The sequence below is a fragment of the Scleropages formosus genome, chromosome 8, assembly GCF_900964775.1.
Source record: "Scleropages formosus chromosome 8, fSclFor1.1, whole genome shotgun sequence".
NCBI lineage: Eukaryota > Metazoa > Chordata > Actinopteri > Osteoglossiformes > Osteoglossidae > Scleropages > Scleropages formosus.
In genome coordinates, this window is record NC_041813.1 from 15,040,873 (window position 1) to 15,059,585 (window position 18,713).

Below are 18,713 nucleotides of genomic sequence, written 5' to 3' on the forward strand. Positions count from 1 at the left end.
GCCCTGTGTTGCCGGGTAGGCTCCGGTTCCCCGCGACCCCATATGGGACAAGCGGTTCAGAAACTGTGTGTGTGTGTGTGAACTGAATGGAGATAGGAGGGCACGGTGGCGCAGCAGGTTTGACCGAGTCCTGCTCTCTGGCAGATCTGGGGTTCAAGTCCCGCTTGGAGTGCCTTGTGATGGACTGGTGTCCCGTCCTGGTGTGTCCCCTCCCCCTCCAGCCCTACGTCCTCTGCTGCCGGGTTAGGCTCCAGCTCGCCGCGACCCCACTTGGGACAGGTGGTTTCAGTCAATGTGTGTGTGTGAATGGAGGATATTCCCAGGCATATAAAGAAATTGACAATATCTAGAATAAAAATGTATACTTTATTATGAAGCTAGTAATAAGTTATTATTAACGTGCCTATTGATAAGTATATAACTATACGTATATATGACATTTATGTAAGTAACAAGTATACTTAATAAGTATTAAGTATAAGCTATGAAATTCTGTGGTCAAATCTGTCAAACTTTTTGAGAATTTAAAAACTAATTATAGACCCTAAAATGGATCTAATTTATATAGATGAGCAGTTTTCATGGACAAAACATAACAAAAAACCTTTGCCAAGAAATACTTTATTATAGATTCACTTGAAGGGAATTCAGGATGCATCTCTCCTTTAGCAGGGCATCCAAAACAAGTAAACAGAAAATATCCTGGTGATAATTTGGATCATATAAACACTTATTCATAAATTTGACAAAACAAGCTTTCTAGTTATGAATTCTCATTGTCAACATCACTGCAACTCTACTAGTCAGGTATGTTTTGTATCTCTCTCAGACCAGTCATGATTCTGTAACTGAATGTTACAATGTTATACAGACCATTAGTGTTCCATAAAACAGCTGTAGTAAATACCTGTAAATGCTCAGGAAAGGTGAATAAAGTGCGCACAGTTCCTTCCCTTAAGCGAATGATCTGTCCGCTCCGATCAACCTGATTACCTCTGAAGTGCTTGCTGCAGAGCTCACAACCTTTTCCTGGTGGATGATCACATCTGTAGTTTCTTATCCATATTTGATATCTTTCCTTATCCTTTTCTTTGTTCAGGAATCTTTAAATTATTCTGAATAAGTCCACAAAGTAATGAAGCACTTAAAATCTCCAGAATTTACACCCAAGGCAGTGAACACATGTACCCATCATCACTCACAATCACAGCATTAATATTTACCATGTTTTATTGGGAATTAAGGCCAGTGGTCAAATAAAAGTTCTGTTGAAATATGTGTATGTTTGCAAGGCAGTCAAACTAAGCTATGAGGCTGTACCATAAAATTTTCCTTCCTGAAGATCAGCTTGCTGAAATATTTTCATATTTACTGATCCAAATTTAATGCACAGTAAACACTGGATGAATTTGTGGCATAAAAACAGTCTGGACTCTGCTTGTTCTTGTGTTTATTCACTTGGAACATAAATTACCCCTTAAACTTTTTATACCAGAAGTATTTAACTTGTGAAATGACAAGCCTTTCTCCTTGCTTTATTTCCTTCTGTAATTAGTACACTTCAATGCATAGCATTGTGTGTTGCTTGATCATCACATTTTTAGAATATAGTGGCGTGACAAAGCCGCCCAACATGACACCATGGCCTATCTATGTATATCTATGACCAGAGCTGCACTCTAAAAACCAAATGTTTAGGCTCAACAAAAAAAAAAATTAAGGCAACAGTTTGCATCAATCTTTTTGAGTTATGACAACTTCTGATGAAATTATGTTCAACGAACGAACTACATTGAGTTAGAGGAATTACCTTTTCCTCTACAATCAAAGGTTTTTTTAAATTAACACTTAATTTGCAGCATAAACAAGTATTTAAGTTGATTACTCATAAAAATTAAGTTGATCTAACTAGTTTTTTCACATTATTTAAAATTAAAGTGTTATGTACTTAATTACCATAATTATGAACACAAGTTTTTAAGTTGACAACCATTTAAACAATGAATTTACTCTAATTAAATTTTCTTCAATATTTATAGCTTTTTCATATTTTTGTTCATTTAATGGCTCTTATGAAATTAATTCATTCAACAACAATATTGTTAGACAACTTTTTTTTTTTTTATTTTGAACTGCAGTTGTGTATTTAAACACACAATATTTAAATCTTGAAGAAAAAAAAACACAAATTTTGCCAGTACTGTAACCAAATCTTTTCACATAATCAGCCCTGCAGAGAATTGCTAAGAAGACTGAGGTTAGTGAAGATCTGAGCAGTGCAGGAACATCAGCCAACACCCACTACACAGCTGTGATTTTGTGTTTTTTCCTTGATGTTCTCAGAGGATTGCATATCTCAAAGTCATCAACATAGGGAATAATAGCAATCGTAGGATCTTCTCCAGAAAGCAACTTATTTGTTTTATAATAAATGCCATCAGAAAATGCCCTGTACTGAGTTTCACCATTACTTTGAGCTTCTCCGTCATGCAACATCAAATCCCGGATTTCTTTCCGACTCAAAAACTGAAGCAATGACTTGAGAATGGGGACATACTGGAAGCTTCTATCTTCTTCCCTACTCAGTACATACTCCACTGGTTCCATCACAGCAAACTGCTCCTTATAATAAGCCCTTCTCTTGTAGGAAGAAGAAAGTGGACCACCACTACTCAGGGCGGAGGTAAAGTGGTTGGTATCACAAAGCTCTGTCACCATGTCTGACACAACAGACTCATCAATCTCACAGTTGTGCTTCCTCAAACAGGACTGTAAAATGTCTTTGATGATGGGACCTGATGCTGAATGAGAGATAAAATTTAACTCTTCTAACAACCTCATCAATACACCTGTTAGATACATTGAAAGTGCTCTCCAGTTTTAGAAACTGGAAAGCCAAATTTTTTTCAGTAAGTTTTGGTAGATCTCTCACATCATTATCATCTCGACCATCATCAGTTATAGACAGTTCCCCATCCTGAACATCCACATCACTGTAATCATCTCTGTTTGAAGAACACCTTTTCAGTAGGTCTTCTTTGAAATCTTGCAGTAAGTGAGGAGTATGCTTTCGGCTTCTGTGGGAGACAAATGTTCCATAAATATTAGTGCTGAAATTGCAGTTCTTAAAAACACAGATGACAGTCTCCTGTTTTTTTTAAATGTTGACCATGGTGTTCAAACAACTCCTTCTGTGGAGATTGCACTGGCAATGCAACACTGGCAAGTGAAAGAGAGAACTTCTGCAGATTTGCTTCTTATCTGAGTTTCCTTAGAGTGATTTCTTGACAGATGTGATCTAAGGCTACCCCATGTTTTGAAGGAACAAAAACAATCTTGATAAAGACATGGCAGCAGTTGCCCACCATGAAGTAACCTGTAATGTTTTAGCAACTCTGTTTTTGTAGAGGTTTAAAATTTACACATTTTGCATCCCCACCCCATTTTTTTCAAAGATATGTGCCAACAAAACACTAATCAGCCTAGAATGCCATAATATATTTGAATCAACTGTTGATGCAAAGTCTTAGCATCAAGTAGATACACATAGGTCTGGGTGATACAGAATCACATTAACGATAATTTACGTATCTTGAAATCTTAAGAAAAATGTAATGCAATCTTTAAGACCAGGAAAAATACAAACATTAAGTTGTAGAACAATAGTAACCAACGTCCAGAATCATTTACAATACAAATATCATACCTAACATCTCTTTCTGCAGGTTTTATAGACATAAAAACAACATTGGATTAAATGAGCAATACAGACAAAAAAAGAAACACTCTGCCTCTTCTACTTTAATCCCTTTAACAGAACTATCCACAGTCCAAAGGCTGCTAATCTTGGTCAAACAGCAAACTGCCTGCAAAGAAGGCTATCTATGTGAATGACAAAATATTTTTAAAATGTGTTCTTATCTACTGCTGTGCTAAACTAAAGGGTACATGGTCAAATTACACTGATAAATATGACTAGCGTTTCTTCGTGTCGTAGTATAACGGTGTTAGCAGGTGTAGCCTAACCTCCGTACATGAGTCCACTATTGGTCACATCACAATTGAGAATATGCCCAAATTCATTGCTTTAGTAGAATTTGTATGTAAATAAAATTATAAAATGAATGAATATGCTATGTTTTGAAAGCAGCGCGCAAGCTTCCTCACAAGAATATTTTAAATTTTAATGGACACACTTCTGTGGAGCTAACAGAAGAAGACCTAGCTAACCTGCTAATCATGAGCCTAATGAGGGAAAATTCATGTGAGTTAACTTGAGATGTGTACAAACAATTTAATAATTTATAAAAGATTTATCCTTTAAATAACTAATAAAAAGTTGGATAGGAATAGTAAATAAGGACTGTATTAGCAGGTGTAGTCTAACCTGCATGCACAAGTCCGCTATTGGTCATATCACAGTTGAGAATATGCCCAAATGCATTGCTTAAGTAGAATTTATTTGTAAAAGAAATGATACTCACCTTGAAATGTCCTTTGTATTGGATTTGTTCAGGCTACAGGTCCTCTAACACACAATCTTATCTGTCTAAATATGTCCAGGCATGTTACGTGGGTAGGGGGTGGAGAGAAATTAAGTTATCAAGCCAATTTCATTGTTACTACAACTTAAATTTTGTTTTAAATCAATTAATGCATAAATTTCAGTTTAAATTACACACAATATTAAGTTGATGTAATTATCAACATTATTATGTCAACACAACTCATCCAAAAAATGTCTGCAACTTAAAAGGTTTAATTAAATCAATAAATTAGAATTTTAATCTTGTAGCCATGCATTTAAATAAACTGTGGTAATAGGTCCCCTGAATTACTTTTTAGAGACATGTCAAGAGGCTGACTAAAATCACAATACACACTAAAAATAAGAATTCTCATGTCTTTTGTACGGCTAAACAATCATTTTTATCATACAGCATTTTAACACCTTTATAATATTTAGAAGCCTTAATATATAATGCAGTTTTAAATTGGGAATAAAGTTTCATAATACAGAACTTACATAACTTATATAAGTGAGGAAATGATAAAAATAAAATACTGCTGTACAGTGTAGTACAACAATCTGGCTTTTCTTGACGTACTAGTCAGACGGACAATTGGAGGAACTTGGGAAACATCAGTCTACCGGAAACAAACACACACTGACCAGGTGCTCAACTTCCATAGCAATCACCCGAATTGTCACAAGAAAAATTGCATCCGAACCCTATTTCAAAGAGCAAAAACACACTGCAGCACCAATGCCCTCAGAGCCAAACCAGAAAATGACCTCTTTAAGTTATTCACTCGCAACGGCTATCCATGAAACTTTATCAGAAGGTGGTTACTTCACCAAGTCAAGCAAACAAGCTCCAACGAACAGCCTAACGAAAGAGTAGCTCTCCTGTATATAAGAAATGTATTAGAATTGACAGCAGATTACTCCGGCCACATGGAATTACAGTAGCACACAAGCAAACAGCCACTCTGCGCAGCATCATTTCAAAACCAAAGGAACAACTCAAGAACGAAGATAGAATGAGGGTGATCTACAAAATCAACTGCAATAACTGCAACAAATACTACGTCGGCCAAACCAGAAGAAAATTGTCAACTTGGCTCCTTGAACACAAGCTGGCCACTAGGAGGCATGACCCATTTGGTCCATGATATTCATACACCAGGATCAAGAAGGACATACATTCAATATGGACAATGCAGAAATCTTATCCCAGGCAGATACAAAACATTTGAGGGCGTTCCTTGAGGCCTGGTACTTTTCAGTCAATTCCATAAACAAACATATTGATCTGGACCCCATCTATGAGCCAATACGATGCAAGGACCAACGAGGGCCTAACCGGTATCGAACCGGTTCCGGTTTGAAACCGGCAACCGACCAATCAAAAATCAGAAGAACCGCTCATGCTCAAGGTTACATGAAACCAACCAATCACATCCAAGCTTCAGGCAATCCCACCCATCAAACTACATATAAAGGATGAAGCAGCCAACACAAATCACACAGCTTGTGCACAGATGATGTCACTGTGATTGGTGATTAAATAGTTGCAACCTAAATACCAAGCTTGGCGAACAACCGAACACCTCAACCATCATCCCAAGCTACATTCATTATAGACGGTATTATACATTTCTATAATTGCTTTATTAACTATAATTATCCAGTTCTATACAAGAAATACAAACTAATATTAAATGGGATAACTGAATATTATGTATAGCTAAGATATTTTATTGATTATGATCTGTCTGACAATAGCCTTCTTCTTAAGTTGTATAGGTATTTAATTGCTTCTTTATCATTAAATGTACAGGTTCAAATTATTCGTGGCAAACTTATATTATATGTAATATACACGTTTTATCACTATTTTGTTAACCTCTGGAGTAATAGTGGTAATTTTTTTTTTTTTTTTTTTTTTTTTTTTTTTCCTCTCTCAGATTTCAATTGAGAGTTTTTGTTCCTTTCCTCCATGGCCAGTAGGCATATTTATTATAGCTCTATAAAAGTACTGGATTTTGGTAGTCAATAGTCAACTGTCTTGTTTGTTTCTTATATCATCTATTTGTTTTTTTCCTTATGCCTGTTTTAAAGTGCTCTGTGTCACTGCGTGAGAAGAGCGCTCTATAAAAATAAATTGAATTGAATTACTATGCATAAATGTCCTATTTTACATAAATCTAAAATACTGTAATATGTACAATATTTTTACAAATTTGGAATTGTAATAAAGGTCTGTCTGCATCTCTCTATACCTGTAATTAATTTCTAATGGTTTTGTACCTAATAACTGTAATTATAATGTTAGATTTTGTTGATTAATCTGTGGGGGTGCGGTGACGCAGTGGGTTGGACCACAGTCCTGCTGTCCGGTGGGTCAGGGGTTCGAGTCCCGCTTGGGGTACCTTGCGACGGACTAGCGTCCCGTCCTGGGTGTGTCCCCTCCCTCTCCGGACTTACGCCCTGTGTTGCCGGGTAGGCTCCGGTTCCCCGCGACCCCGTATGGGACAAGCGGTTCTGAAATGTGTGTGTGATTAATCTGTTGTCATGCTTGGTGTGATTTTATATCAGTTCAGAGTAATCCGGATTTGATTCATAGATTAATCCGTTGACACTTAATAAGTGACTTATCTAAAACGTAAAATGACGTGATTTTTCCTCCTTTCTCTTCTCTCCTTCCAACAAGGCTTGACAACCCAAGGGTGGTAACAACTGCATTTACCTAAACTATCATTTAGGAATCTGCCTTCTCCCTTTTACCAAGATCAGCCTAAATTACAACCGTTACCGTAGTTACAAAAATATAATAAAACTGAGAGGAAACTTGTTTTATCGCAACAAACGGTTATCTGTCCTTTGCCCCAGCGGACACCAAGAACTCTCTGATGTAACCCTGAACCAACGCTACACCCCACGGCACGCCAAACCACTCACACGTGGCGTGTCCCACAGGGTTACTTCTAAGTAGTCCGGCAATCTTTGCCTATGCACGCCGTCCAGTCGATGGGGATAACGGAGTTAACTCCGCCGCGCAGCTTCCACCGCTCCGCATCCACCAGCCGCTCGCTCCGTGGGCTGTTTCACTCCCGGAACAATCCCGCGCCCTTTCCAAAGGAGCAAAGACCGGAGGGGAACACGGCCACAGCGTCATCGCCGCCTTCGAACCCCGCCACTTTCGATCACAGTCCTACACCTACGGTAAAGGGGGGGTCCACTTCCCTTCAAGGAGCTCTGTCGAGCATTCAGGGGGTCCGCGTCTTCGCCCTTAGATTCAAGCTCACACCCACCCTGACGCCGGCTCTTTTCGAAAGTGCAGTTCCTCTGCTGTGATGTCCCCTCCGCCTGCCTCGCGCATCCACGTTGTATGTGGGCAGCACGGTGGCACAGTAAGCAAGTAACGCTGTTGTCTCATAGCGCCTAAGTGGTGCGAGAGGACATGGGTTCGTTTCCCCGCTCAGTCTGTGTGGAGTTTGCACGTTCTCCCCGTGTCTGCGCCCTCCGGGTGCTCCGGTTTCCTCCCACAGTTCAAAGACATGCTGTTCAGGTTCCCCTAATGTATGGAGGAGTGACCCATTGGAAGTAGTGTATCTAACAGTCAGTGTAAGTCACCGTGGTGAATAAAGTGTGTGGGGTAACAACACCACACGGAGTTCATTGGAAAGTCGCTTTGGAGAAAGGCGTCTGCTAAATAAATGTATGTCCTTAAATACCTGTTGAAATGTCCTGTCCGCCTGCAAATTAATATGCTTAATACATGTCCAGCTGAACATGTCACCCAATACATACTCCGGACCGGAACGTCTTCGAACCATAGGCTGCTCTGTCTCGCAGTGCGTTGGAAGTGGGTTCGGACAAAAGTTCGAATCGGGCTTAGACTGTGTGGAGTATGCATATTACCCGAGAATTACTTAACGGCACTTGAACACACGAGCCGTGAGTGGGCTCATCCATTAAATTTCAATAACAGCTTGTCCTGAGCAGGGTCGCCGTTATCTGGAGCCTGTCCTGAAACCATTGGGTGCAAAGGTGAGGGGAGTAAACCCTGAAGAAGATGCCAGTCCATGGCATGAAAGCCTGCGTGCACAGTCAATCACTGTCACCCACTACTGGCAGTTTAGTGTCATCAATTCGTCTGAACTGCGGGTCTTTGGACGGTGAAAGGAAACCCACACTGTAAAAAAGACAACTTACAAAAAAGTTCTCCAAATAAACAGAAAAGTAAATTGAACTAAGATATTTTGATTGGAAGTGTTCATGCTTCATACTTAGTTAATTCAACAAATTCATTCCTTAAACGTTACAAACGTGCAACGTTTTTTTTTTTTTTTTTGATTTTATTAAATTATTTTAGTTTTGCCTTGAACCTTCACGTTTCGCAGTTTGAATCTTGAGCGCATGCGCAGTTTGAGACTTTAACTACTTCGAAGTTTCTTAGAATTTATGTTGATTTGAAGGTGCGGCTTCGTGCCTAATCAATCCATCGTTTTCTGCAGAACAGGTATGTATCAATCATTTTTAAACGACTATATGTTATTTGTCATATAATGTATGTTGTGCTCTTCCCAAGCTGATTGTCTCATCTAATTTAGTAGTTACTGATTTCGCGCACTTTGCGCACGTTATTAAGTTTTGAGAGAAGCTTGTCTGTGTGTGGGACAAACGGGAAAAGGGCTTTAATTTCCATCGTTTGAAATAGAAAAATCGCGTTGAATAATGTTGTCACGCCCCCGGGAACAAGCAGAGAGCGGCAACATCTGCGGCTGTTTGATGAGACCCGGTATAATAAGGGAGCTCTGTGACCGCACAACACTGCGAATTCTTGTAAACGGCTTCTTGCTTGTGTGTGTGGGGTGCAGAATCAGCGGTACTCCTTGCCTGGTGCATGCGGCGTGGTCTGATCGCCTGGCTTCTGACCCTCGCCTGTTTACCTGACTACTGAGTCTTGCTTCGCCCGTATAACGACGACTGAGCCTTGAATAATCCTCGTCTGTCCTAGAACCCCTCCTGAGATAAGCCAACCCGCACTTGGGTCCATCACCAAGCCTTCTGTATGACAAATGTAATGAGTATTACATGAGACCATTTGCTCATATCTGACGGAACGGCCAATACAATATTTGATTTTTATATCCCAGGGCGCTATATCTTCTTCATTGGAGTTAGGTTACTTTAAAGTACCTGTGCTCAATAAGACCTCAGTAGGAGGCTGTGCCTTTAACTATAGAGCACCTAAACTGTGGAATAATCTACCAACTACTGTTAGAAATGTCCAGTCTGTCTCTGTCTTCATATCTAGACTAAAGACTTAAATGTTCACTCAGACATTCCACTTCGAAATGTAATTCCACTTGCTCGTGTTTGTTTTTACCACCTTTATAGAAATGCATATTAAATTGACTTAAGTTACAAATTACTAACTCTGTTCTTTCTTCTTGTTGAGCACTGCCTCGCTACGTAAGACTTGAGGAGGCCGGCCGGTGGTGATAGACAAATCCCATGCTGGCTGAAGATGATGACTAACTGCCATGATGGACGAGACGTACCACGCTGAACTGAGGATTCAAGATACCATACAGCAACAATACCATTATTACTACGTGTTGCCCGTTGGCCTGTAGTTTTAATCTAGCCCTTTTCCAGCCCTCTCCTCAGCTAGAGGATCCGAATCCACTTTCTTTCTTTAACTTTCTTACTTTTGTTTACATACAGTTTTAAAGTAAACAACTAAGTCCATCTGACTCACATGCAGTCAGTTACCTCAACTGGTTCTATACCTGGTTGTGTACTGGAGTCAGACATGGTAAACTGGTTCTGTACTGGACCCCAAGAGGTTTTTTTTCTCCTTCAATTTTCAGTTGGGAGTTTTTGTTCCTTTTCTCTGTGGCCAGTAAGCATACTTATAGCTCTATAAAAGTACTATATTATAATAGTAGTCAACTGTCTTTTTTGTTTATCTGATGTAATTGTTTTTCTTGCCTTATGCCTGTGTTAAATCGCTCTGTGTCACTGCATGAGAAGAGTGCTCTATAAAAATAAATTGAATTGAATATACTGTATTCTGGCCCTGGCCATATAGACAGTCTTACTGCCATTTCTTTAAAACTAAATGAGCTAGCCTAAATATCTGTATAAAAATGGGGGAACATGATGAAACGAGGATGTTTTTACAAAGAAGCAGTGCATTGAAGAAGGAAGAATATTGAACAGGAGGAAATGCAATGCAAGTATTGGACATTTTCAAATTCTGACCCAGAGGTCCCCAAGACAGCTAATGTCACATATGGTTTTATTTTATGTAATTAATACTTTTTGCGGAGTTGGTAACATGCATCGAGTTCAGTGTAACATGCAAGTTATGTGAGTTAAAATGCAAGACTTAGTTAGTACCAGTAAGGTCATTGTTGTGACATTGGACACAATCCGTAAATAAAAGTTATTTGACCAGTGTTATGGTTTGTCTTTTTTTAGGCTATTTAAATAATAATGAATCCATCTGGTCTATTTATGTTCAGCCAACAAAAAATATTTTATTCTGTGATTCATTAGGTAAACATAACTATGTTGTGAGAACATAATTTTAACGTAATCTTTTGAGTTGGGTGGACTTCAGTCTCAATTTGTTGATATAACTCAAAAAAGTGCTTGTAATAGGTTGCCTTATTATTTTAAGTTGCCTCAACTCTTTTTTTTTACAGTGCATGCAGACATGGAGAGAACATGCAAAATCCACACAGACCGAACAGGGATCGAACCCACGCTCTTGCACCACCCAGGCACTGTAAGGCTGGGGAACTACTCATAAACAGAGGATACCCAGACAGACACGGGGACCTCGTTGATAAAAAAAAGTTCCCATTCTGAAATATTACATGATATTAGCATGCTGCGCTCTGAGTTCGAATGGGGCGAAGGACACACAGGCAGCGTTCTCTTGATGAACGTTTATTAGAACACCGGCACACGGCGAGAGGTATCGGCACAATCACAAAAAAATAATAACGCTCTCGGTCCGAGGACCCCGTTTCCTCAAGGACCTGCACCTCCGAGCCAGCCTTCTTAGCGCCCCTCGGGCTTTTTTCCTTCCCACTGGCAGAGTCACTTCTTTCCCGTACGTCTCCACAATGAATCGTTTAACACAATTTCATTCTACCTAATTCAACTATTTACAATAAACACATTTTCCTGCTCAAACTCGCAGTTGAGCTTGAAGCTGTCTATCATAGCCTAATTATCAATTTTTTCAGGAAATAAAACTGATTAAAAAAAATTTGTTTTATTATGAAATTAATTTCCTGTAGTTTATAACTGGCAGTTATAACTACAGGAAATTAATTTCATAATAACAAACCAGGATAATGTAGAGCGAAAGACAACTTGAAGAATTCCAGTAAAACTTTCCTAAAGCGGTTTTTGCAGCTCGGAATTCCATCCAGTTTCAATAATCGCTTATCTTGAGAAGAGATTCGGTAAACCGGAGTCTATCCAGGAAACAATGGGCGCAAGACTAGAGGGTACACCCTAGACAGGATGCCAATAACTAAGAAATGTTTACTCTAAATGTAATTAATAATAAATTCGTTTAAGTTTAAAACAAAATCAGCTAAACAGTTTGTCTGGATATTTATTTATTTGGTGCTGTCCTTGTTGGAGAGACAGTAGATGCAACTGCGTAACCAGCTTCATTTCACTCACCAGCGGTACCTCTCAACATGGAAATATTGTACATTATGATGGTTTCATTTACCATCTAAAGACTGGACACGCACGTACATACCCACTGTCAGTAACAGATCACTTCTTAAACTTGAATGTTCCATATTACAGAAATCCTGAGTAATAAGCATGAAACTATCTCGAATTTTTCTCCCAAAATAGTCAGAAAGCCGCACAAATATTTCAAAATATTATTCTTTATTTTATCTTATTGAAGATCACAGCCATACTATTTTAGAATATGACAATGTACTTCATTGTTGAGGAATATGATTGGATGAAGCTGTTCTCTGCATTTCCAATTTCAGAAGTGCTCCTAGTGGTACTGTCTGCTCAGAGCAGAGGTCACCACATTGAGGAACTTCTGCCAGGCCTCCTGGACTTCGGGAGTGAACACGTGGGGACCGAATTTCTCAGCAACGACCACAGTGATGCAGTCAGACAGAAGCTGGGGGAAAAGTGAAAGAAAATTAAAAAAACCTCATTTGCCATTGGTACTCCAGTGTACTGGAGTGGACTCACCCAGCTCATTTCATTGCACTACAGCGATAATTTCCACACGTCTGTGCTGCACCTACCCTGAAGTTATCGGGGTCGACATGCAGCTTCTCGGAGTGCATCACACTCAGATCCTTGTAGACACCCTTGATGTTGTCCATGTTCTTGATGGCCCTGTCCAGTCCGCCCATCACGACCTTTCCGTGGTTACCCACCTTGGCGTTGCCCCTGATGGCAGCGGGACTGGAAACGTCGCCGAAAGAAGTGAAGTACCTCTGGGTCCAGGGGTAAACGATCAGAAGCCTGGAAACAGAGAAATTATTATAAATTGATGCACGCTACAACATTTTCGATGTACTAATAATATCCAGATTTTCATATGGCAGCATGAAGATTAAAACAACATGTGAGACTTAATATGTCAGACGCCGTTTCACTATCTGCGCGACGGTTCAATAAATCCACCGACAACTCAGTGTCAAGAAAAAGACGTCCTACGCATTCTTGATATTCCATGGAATAGCACTAACAGTACCTTTGAATAGCCAGTGGTCCGAGCTCATCGACGTTCATCTTCCCCCAGAGGCCCACAATGGCGTGCCGTTCAGCAGCAGTCCACTCGACCATGTTGACTTTTGGGTTTCTTCGGTTTCTCTACAAAACTCTTCAAACTGAATCCCGTACTAACGCGACCGCGGACGAACTTTATATTGATTTTCGATTTCCCCGCCCCACTGCACGCGCCGCCGGTGATTGGCTGATTGTCGGTTCGGCGAAAGATTATGTGGGGCCGGAGATCGGACTTCTGCCAAAAAAAAAAAAAAAACACCTGATCAGTTTGCTTAAGATAATGAAAAACATAACTAAGTTTTTCATCAGAATTTTATAGTTCAACTAACTACCAACGTGAATCCACAAACAAAGAGGAAGTTTTTACACTTTCCATATATACTCACAGTATTTGATGGGTCGAATTAATGTCATTAAATAAATGTTTTTACATTGAATGTAGAATTCAAGTATAGGCTGCCGTTCTTTCTAGATTTAAGGTTTGTCTGGTTTCAAGTTAACTAAAAAGTACAGTGGTAGATAACACACCCTGAGTAACTTTCCCTTTGCTTAATTTCCCAACACTTGTCTGACACTAGTGTTTGTTGGCAATGTATTTAATATAACATAATAGTAACTCAGTGGCATAATATTGCTCTGAATTCCAAGGCACGTTGCAGAATTACACAAAATGCACTGTTAATGCATGTCTCTCAGACTGCTTCCTTTTGTTTCTGAGTAATTCCTGTCAAAATTAATTTCAGTTCAAATTCATGGCATCCTTATATTTATATGTATTTATTTAGCAGATACTTTTCTCCAAAGCAGCATATAATGGATACCAGCCCACATACCTTATTCACCAAAGTGATTTACACTGCTAGACATACTACTTACAAAAGGTCACTCATCCATACATCCTTCCACACTCGTTGACAAAACTGCACTGTGTTAAACTGTAATTGCACGGCTTAATGTGCAACTTTTATAAATGTGATATATATGAAATACATATGCACAAGTGCTATTATGTTAAATCAGTAAGTTCCATACTGCTGTGGAAAAAAAGCTCCCGAAAAATGAATAAATGAAAACATAAATGTACTTCATCTGAAATGTTAATTTTGGAAAACATATTTTAACAAGTAAAAGCAGATAAATGTAAAAAAAAAACTGGCAATGGTCCACCTAATCTTGAAAAAATATTAGGCGGGGTCCTGACTTGATATCAGGGTGTGCCTATGCTTGATCAGTATAAAAGACAGCTCTCCACCAACCACTTCACCAAGACCTTAAATTCTCAAGACACATCCTGATACGGGTGGAAAAGTCGAAGAAGCTGCAGCCATGAGTCTCACTGCCAAGGACAAGTCCACCGTGAAGACTTTCTGGGGCAAAATTGCCGGGAAGACCGATGAATTGGGCGCTGAAGCTCTGGGCAGGTGAAGTTACTTAAAATGAAAATCTTGGAGAATTTAATGACAATGTATGTGTATAAAATGTCTGTTACAGATTTTATTATTCCTTAACTGGCACTGAATCAGTCTTAAATCCCAGTCCTGATTGCAAAGGACCAGTTGAGCAACATTGGAAAACTGGTAGTAATTACCTGATGCATTATGTATTGTGGTTTTGTGTAAATTCTGCACTTTTAAAACTAATCTTTCTTACCGCTGTCAGAATGCTGATAGTGTACCCCCAGACCAAGACCTACTTTTCCCACTGGGCTGATTTGAGCCCCAGCTCTGCTCAGGTGAGGAAGCACGGGAAAACCATCATGGGAGCTGTCACCGATGCTGTGGGTAAGATGGATGACCTTTGCGGTGGCTTGGCCAGTCTCAGCGAGCTACATGCTTCCAAACTGAGGGTTGACCCTGCCAACTTCAAGGTAAGGAAAAGGCCAAAAAAATCTTGAATGATTACCTCATACCATCCAATCCATAAAAAAAGACTGAAACGTTTTTGTTTTCCCTTACTTCCAGTTCCTGTTCCACTGCATCATGGTAGCCATTGCCTTGTACTTCCCTGGTGACTACACTCCTGAGGTTCAGGTGTCTGTTGAGAAGTTCTTCCAGAACTTGGCCTTTGCTCTGTCTGACAAATACCGCTAAGTGATGTGTGATGGAGAAACACATGACCTGTGTCATTACAGCCAAAAAAATGCTGTTTTAAAGGACATACATGATTAAATAAAACTTCCTGAAGATCTATGACAGTGTCCTGTTTTGCATAAAAACCGCTATGAAAGTACATAATTTGCAAGACAAGGATGCATGCTAACAAAACCAAACATTGTGAAATAAAAAATGGTTTTCAAAATCGTTTAAGGTATATTATGTACTCCCCAAGCAGTCATATAAAAAAGTGTCTTTTCTTTATTTGAGATTTGTTGCTTTCACAAACAGCACAGACTCATTGTGACATTCAGGGAGAGACAGTACAGCAAGAAACTGCAAATATGTCCACATTCATAGAGTCCAAGATCAACTTAAAAAGCTTGCAATATGTCACAGATACAATCATGCAGCACTTTGTAGTAACTTCCAGAAGGGTTTCCAGATGTTCCAGAATGTATCAGAATTGTCATGAAAATCAAACATAAACATTTCAAGTGTGAGAAATTTAAACACTTCAGTCATCCACATATTTCTAGAAAGAACCCGGCCAGAGTTCTACCACTAAACCACCAATGCATAACGTATCTTTTCTGTAGACGCTAGTCTACAGGTTGGAATCAGAAAATGCTTTACTGATTTTTCATGAATTCATTCAAAGTTTTCTGTAGTTTTTCATCCATGTTACACACACTCGTAAACAGAAAAGTTGGTGATATAAATTTGGATTAAATGTTTTATTCATGGAGGGGGCGGATTGGACCAAGTCCTGCTCTTCGGTGGGTCTGGGGTTCAAGTCCTGCTTGGGGTGCCTTGCGACGGACTGGCGTCCCGTCCTGGGTATGTCCCCTCTCCCTCCAGCCCTACGCCCTGTGTTGCCGGGTAGGCTCCGGTTCCCCGCGACCCCGTATGGGACAAGCAGTTCAGAAAGTGTGTGTGTGTGTGTTTTATTCATTCTTCATAAATGTATTTATGACAACTGCAGTTTTCCTCTGTACTACTGTACATACTTGTGTATGTACTGTCAAATGAGTAAAATAATGCTTAAGTCAAAGAATTTCCATGAATGCATTGTTAACCAAAAGTTTTATGTTGAGCAAATGTAATACTGCTGCCATCACCTTACTCCAAATGGAACACACATTAGACCCCCTTTTAAACAACTCTGTCACAACTATAACCACTACATTATCCACTACCCTGGCAAAATTGCTAACAAAGGAGCCAGTTTCAATTTCAATTCACACACACACACATTTTCAGAACTGCTTGTCCCATACAGGGTCGCGGGGAACCAGAGCCTAACCCGGGAACACAGGGTGTAAGGCCGGAGAGGGAGGGGACACACCCAGGACGGGACGCCAGTCTGTCGCAAGGCACCCCAAGCAGGACTCGAACCCCAGACCCACTGGAGAACAGGACTGTGGTCCAACCTACTGCGCCACCGCACCCCCAATTTCAATTCAATTCAATTTAATTTATTTTTATAGAGCGCTCTTCTCACACAGTGACACAGAGCGCTTTAACACAGACATAACGCAAGAAAAACAGATACAAACAAAGAAGACAGTTGACTAATGGCTACCATAATAACGTACTTTTATAGAGTGATAAGTATGCCCACTGGCCACCAGGGAAAGAACAAAAATGCCCAAGTGAAAGTTGAGGGAGAAAAAACCTCTGGGGGTCCACGGGCCAGTTGTTGCCTACCCCTCCTGGGCATTCTAGATTAAGTAACAGTTGTAAGCCAGTTGAGAGAGCTTGACATTAATGTGAACGGCTGGGAGGAGCTGGCAACTGATCGTTGCAGCTGGAGGCAGGAACTTCATCAAGGTCTGGGACGTGGCGAACAAAAAGCTGCGACTGCAGGCTGAGGAGAGGCGAAGACGCAGGAAGGTCAGGCTTCAAGTGGAACATATGAACAGCACCCAGCACATCTGTTGCAACTGCGGCAAGGATTGTCATTCTCGTTTGGGCCTTCACAGTCATGGCCGGCGATGCAAACCACTGTGAAGTGGACAAAACCAAGGCGCAATTCCATGGTCTTTCTAGACTGATGGATGCCAATGATGATGAAGCCAGTTTAACAAATAATAATGATATTGTTGCTAAATGGTATCTTGGATCTCCAGCTCAGCATGGAATATCTCGTTCATCATGGCAGTTGGTCATCATCCTCAGTCACCATGGGATTCGTCTGTCACCACCGGCCAGCCTCCTCAGGTCTTTTGTAATGAGGCAATGCTCAACAACAAGAAAGAACAGAGTTAGTACTGTGTTACTTAAGTTAATTTATTATGCATTTATATAATGGTGGTAAAAAACAACCAAGGCAAATGGAATTACATTTTGAGATGAAATGTCTGAGTGAACATGTAAGTTTTTAGTCGGGATTTAAAAACAGAAATGGATGGGGCATTTCTGACAGTAACTGGTAGACTATTCCACAGTTTAGGTGCTCTATTACTAAAGGCGCGACCTCCTACTGAGGTCTTGTTGATTACAGGTACTTTAAGGTAACCTGCATCTAATGAACGAAGATATCATCCTGGGATATAAGAGTCAATAATCTCACAAAGGTAAGCCGAAGCAATGCCATGTACTGCCTTCTAGGTCAAAAATAGAGGTTTATAATCAACTCTAAATGCGACTGGGAGCCAATGCAATGATTTAAGTACAGGTGATATATGGTCACACTTCCTAGTTCTAGTGACAATTCTCGCAGCAGCATTTTGTACCAACTGTAGCCTGGATACAGTCTGGAATGGACAACTCGACAATAAAGCATTACAGTAGTCTAGCCTGCTTGAAACAAAAGCATGAACCAGTTTCTCAGGATCCAGTCTATAGGAATTGCCGCAATTTAGCTAAGTTTCTTAACTGAAGGAAGCATGACTTAGTCAAAGCATTTACATGAGATACAAATGACAGCTTTCCATCCAGCAGGACACCCAAATCCTTGACACAATCTGTATGCTTGAAGCTAATACCATTCGATGTAAAGATTGACGTGATTATGTCGAGAGTTTTGGCATCAACACCCACCACAGGTACCTCTGTTTTACTGGCATTTAGAGATAAAAAATTTTTACTCATCCATAATTTTATACTGGTAAAACAATTAGCTAAAGACACCACATGTGATGGATCATCAGGTTTGAACGATACATACAGCTGTGTGTCATCGGCATACGAATGGATATTCACATCCATTCACATTTGCATCCTGGTCTCTGTGTTCATATCTGCTGGTGGTCTGACCTTAGAGGAACCAAGGACAGTAATCTGATAACTGGCATGAGGCAAGT

At 40.0% G+C, this 18,713-nt stretch overlaps 2 protein-coding genes across 2 annotated transcripts; one reads left to right on the forward strand and one right to left on the reverse strand.

The window, feature by feature from the left end:
• Positions 1–12,545: 12,545 nt before the first annotated feature.
• LOC108935783 (hemoglobin subunit beta-like) lies at positions 12,546–13,427 on the reverse strand. The gene is made up of 3 exons (XM_018754645.2): positions 13,278–13,427; positions 12,823–13,045; positions 12,546–12,692 (listed from the first exon to the last, which is right to left on the reverse strand). The coding sequence occupies exons 1-3, from the start codon at positions 13,367–13,369 to the stop codon at positions 12,561–12,563; spliced, it is 447 nt and encodes a 148-aa protein (XP_018610161.2). The 5' UTR covers positions 13,370–13,427; the 3' UTR covers positions 12,546–12,560.
• A 1,160-nt stretch (positions 13,428–14,587) lies between these two features.
• LOC108935728 (hemoglobin subunit alpha-like) lies at positions 14,588–15,492 on the forward strand. Its single transcript, XM_029253957.1, has 3 exons — positions 14,588–14,733; positions 14,972–15,179; positions 15,274–15,492. The coding sequence occupies exons 1-3, from the start codon at positions 14,639–14,641 to the stop codon at positions 15,400–15,402; spliced, it is 432 nt and encodes a 143-aa protein (XP_029109790.1). The 5' UTR covers positions 14,588–14,638; the 3' UTR covers positions 15,403–15,492.
• The last annotated feature ends 3,221 nt before the right edge of the window (positions 15,493–18,713 follow it).